Genomic DNA, 4,578 nt, shown 5'->3' on the forward strand with positions numbered 1-4,578 from the left:
GTTGCAACATATGGAAAATGAGGGGTGACCGCAGGCTCATAACTATCTACGTTATCAGCCTACCAGGTCACTGCAGACGCAAGAAAGGTATCTACACATTTCCTCCAATGAAATAAAGGGGGAAACAATGTGTGCACTGACTGGTATTCAGTTACTAGCAGTACTGATCTTCAGCCCTCGCATACTCTTAAACTGAACCAAATCTCAATGTGTGAAAAAAGAAAAAAAGTTTCTAAGTTACAGACATAGCACGGTAACAGGGAGCAAATTTCTGAGTTACAACAGAGATATAGCTGCAACAATGTAACATAACCAAAACTCAAGTTCCTCGTGAATGAATTAAGTAAACTAGTGTTACAACAAAACAATGCTACGGACAAGCTAGCTTACAACAACGCTGCAGACGCTTACAAGAAAGCAGGCAATACATGCGAGTTCAAAAACACTCTATCAAGAATAATAACTGAGACTCAGCTCACCTTACTCAACCAGGTATTCAGGAGGAGGCTGCGCATGTATTGACACCATCCTTGCAGTCGCGTGTTAGGTCATTGAATGTCTCCAACTTCCTCTTCCCCCTGAGGAACACCTCAGTGTCGACTGCAACCCTCATGTAACCATCGAACTCCACCGGTTTGCCATTGTTGAGCTCCTTAGTTTCAGCATACCAGTCACTATTTTCATCCCAAAGATCCTTGAAATCATCCAGGAAACGCGTCTTGTACTTGTTCTTCAGCGGGTCGAAGAACGATTTATCGGACTCATCGGTAGCAATGTACAAATACCGTCCAGCACCAACCTTATCATTGAGTGTCGTAAGGAGATTTTCTGGCGAGGTATCTGCATCAAGGTTTGGCCAAAGCTGTGTGTTCTGGGCTTTCTCTCCTCTCACAACATGCATCGAGTCGAAATCCCAACTCATTCGGGAGGCAATGGCAGACACAATCTCCATCAAGCGGCGCGACTTCCACAAGAAATGCCATGGCCGTTTGATCATGGCCTCTGTCTCACCCTCGCACACACGTGACCAGTAGTTATCCGGCTCAACATGCCCAAACTTCCTCATGATCAGCGTGTCCTTGACGTCACGAAGTTTCATGGGGGTCACCTTGATGTCTTCAGTATAGTGATTCTTCAGTCGATCCTTCTTGTGCCACTTCCCCCAGTCTGTCCAGAACTGACTCTGGTCGATCACAGATGCAGATTCCTTCAGGTGCTCAAAATCAAAGTAGAACCTGAAATCCTTTTCTTCGTCCTTGCCACTGGCGGTATACCGTGAATTGAGGCAGACGCTGAAGTCCATGACAAGCGTCCGGTTCAAGAACTGCGCCTCGCCTAGCGCACACAAGAAACCCCAAATGTAGTGGTTCATGCTCTTGCACCTCTCGCCACCGCCCATATAAATGAGGTACCTTCCACGGCTGAAATCGGATTCAGAAGCGACCACCGGCATGCTGTCATTGACGGCATCGCCGACAACAAACACCTGGTCTGCAGCGGTTGTGGTGTCCGCATTAGCACCATTCTCGTCGATCCTCATCTGGGTCTTGGCTGGCACGAAGTCCGTGGTCACCGGTGCCTCACGCTTTCCCTTCTTGCCCTTCTTGCCCTTGCGTCGCCCACTGCGCTTGGCGCCGGTGCCGGAGTGGTACTCGCCGACGCTTCCCACCACGAGGGAGCATGTGTTGACATCGCGGGCGAGCGTGAACCGGCGGTAGTCCTTGTAGTAGGTGGTGCGTCCTCTGGCGTCTTCCGCTGGGCGGAAGCGCCAGGCGAGGTCGCACGCCATGGGGCTCTCCGGCACGACGACGGGGCGGCCGAAGCGATAGAAGTGGAGGTCGGGGAACCTCTCGATCGCCGTACGCATGAGCAGGTTGAAGAGCTCCCTGTCCCCCGTGCAGTCCACCGGCGCCTCCGTGTCGCAGGAAACAGCCTCGACGATAGGCTTCTCCTCCTGGGCGGCCGAGTTGGAATCGGCGTCAGTATCGACGGTGACGGACTGCTCCGTCTCTGCCTCCGTTTTCTCGGATCCAACATCGGAGAGCTCGATGAACTTGGGTCCCGCAGTGGTGGGGGCGTCCTCGGAGGAGTTGGAGCCGGTAGCGAAGTCCTCCCCGGTACGGAGCACGGAGTCGTCGGCGAGGAAGGTGGAGTTGGAGGTGGCGGAGGTGAGGAACGCGGTAAGCTGGTGGGAGGAAGGGTGCAGCAGCGGGTCGTCGGGGCTGTGGACGGCGGCGAGGAGCGTGAACGCGAGAACGGCGGCCACGAAGAGCCCGAATAGGAGGTTGCCTCCCGACCGCAGCGCCGCGCGCAGGTCGAGTGCGCCGCCGCGCCACAGCGGCGCCGACATCCCCACCCCTCGCCCCAGCATTCGCCCGGATCTGGAAGAGGGAGGCGCGGATTGAGAAGCGACGGCGAGGGGGAGGGATCTGTCTGGGGCGCCGACAGGGGGACAGAACGAGCTGAGCTGACGAAAGCGGTGTGACCGTGTGAGTGCAGTTTACTCCAGTTTTTTACTGGGGGACGCGGTCGCGCTTGAGTTGATGACTTTGTCGAACAGTTTCGATAATTCACATTTTAGGGGCTGTTTGTTCGCGGTCTAAGATTGTCATATCTAACTTTAGTCATGGCACAATACTTTAAACACATTTATGGTTTGTCACATTTTTATAGGTATATGATTCATATATGTCATAGACTTAATTTTTTATCAAATATTGTCACACTTATGGTGTTTATTTTGTTAACCACACTTTTTTGACAGCCACACTTTATCTAAGGTTAGTTATGGCAAAGTTAGTCATGAACCAAACATGCCATTAGTTATCTCATTCTCGCTTCGTCCGAAAATACTTATGATATAAATAAATATATTTAATATATATTTTAGTTTTATATACATTTATTTTTATATATTTATGTGATAAGTAATTTCGAACGAAGGGAGTATCTAACTATTGAACCGTTTAATAAAATTTTAAAATTCGTAAGTCTTTTTTAAGGAACTGAAAGGCTTCTACGCTGGTTGAAATTTTTGACCGGACTGCCCCAGCCGATCGATGCGTTTTATGCCATCGTTAGATGTGAGCCAATCTTCTTCTTCATCCCCTCGCTGACATCTCCCATACGAGAAAATTTTAGGGGGAAACATAGTTGTCGTGCTCGCTCTAGGCTACCTGCGCAGGCGACTACCTCGTGCTCGCCCCCGACCGCCCCGTGCTCATCGTCTTCAGTCGTCGTCGAGGAAGATACCTCAATGGTCGTAAAAGCATGGCCTTCGTCGTCGCAGCAATTTCAATCGTCGGTAGTAGCAAACATCGACAATGGCTGCAATAAAAAATGTTATCGCGCCGGTTATAGCTCACCGTGCATGCCGTCCCAGCATCCTGTCGTGTCGGTCGCAACATTTGTGTTGTCCGTTGTAGCAAAATTGACCTTACAGTCTCGCAGGCCATAGCATGGCCGTTTGGTTGTAACATTTTGTGTCATCGATTGTAGCAAAAGTTTACGACAGTTGTAGCAAAAACATCATTACCATCATCGCAAGTCATATCATGCCACTTGATTGTAGCAAAAATTATTATCGGTCTTAACAAAAAAAGTCAAGATGATTGCAGTAAAAAGATGTTGTCTGCGCTGTCGCAAATAGCAGCGTGACCATTTGAATGTCGTCCTCCACTGTTGTTCTTTCTAGCGGAGGGCAATGGCTAGATCTCCTTTTTCTTCTCGTGGAAGAAAGAACGATGTAAAGCTCCTAAAGGCTAGGTAAATGCTCATACTTACCGCTGGTTGTCGCTTAGTTGGGAATTTGAAATATCACATTCCTTCTCTATCTTTATTAGTGTAGCATGTTTTCTACCGAAAATCCAAGTCTCCTTCGAGGATCATCTGCTCCGGTTGATTAAAAAATAAAAACATAATAAAAATCCAAAAAATTATGTGGTAGATATTTTGATGCGTGAGGTCCATTTTAAATTTTAACATATTTAAACATCTGAGCAGCTCTCGGCAAAAAAGGCTAATGGGGTCACAACAGCTGAGAGCTACTCAGACGTTCAAATAAATTAAAATTTGAAGCGTTCCTCACGCATCAAATTATCTACCACACAAAAGAAAATTGGATTGTTTTGAATTTTTCTACTATTTTTTCGATTTTTTCCGTGACTGCCGGTGCAGATGAGCCCGAGAGAGAAACACCGCTCTCGTTTTCTACATCAAAAATAAAATAAACTAATTTTAACATTAGTACGAACATAAATGTTTATATATATGTACATAAGTCATTGTTCTTGTCGTTGGCCATGTTTTCGTTACGCTATTATCATTGTGTGAGGCCTTTTAACGTGTTTGTTTTTTGTTCGTTCATCATGTTGTCCTGTAGATGTATCATTTTTCTTCTGTCAACGTAATGTGTGTTGCATGTGTATAGTAAATGAAAGTTGTATGTCCATTCTCGACTCGTAATTGAACCTGTAGTTATTTTCACCCGAGTTGCAAACCCACTATCGACTTACAGTTGGTATATTTTTTTTTGTTATCCTAGTTGCAAGTCCATCCTTGACTCGCAACTATTGTCAC

General features: G+C 47.2%; 1 protein-coding gene across 1 annotated transcript; it reads right to left on the minus strand.

Moving 5' to 3' along the window:
- Positions 1–246: 246 nt before the first annotated feature.
- Positions 247–2,513, minus strand: LOC123430024. Its single transcript, XM_045113957.1, has one exon. The coding sequence runs from the start codon at positions 2,369–2,371 to the stop codon at positions 497–499; it is 1,875 nt and encodes a 624-aa protein (XP_044969892.1). The 5' UTR covers positions 2,372–2,513; the 3' UTR covers positions 247–496.
- Positions 2,514–4,578: the final 2,065 nt, after the last annotated feature.

This window comes from Hordeum vulgare, chromosome 1H (assembly GCF_904849725.1).
Source record: "Hordeum vulgare subsp. vulgare chromosome 1H, MorexV3_pseudomolecules_assembly, whole genome shotgun sequence".
NCBI lineage: Eukaryota > Viridiplantae > Streptophyta > Magnoliopsida > Poales > Poaceae > Hordeum > Hordeum vulgare.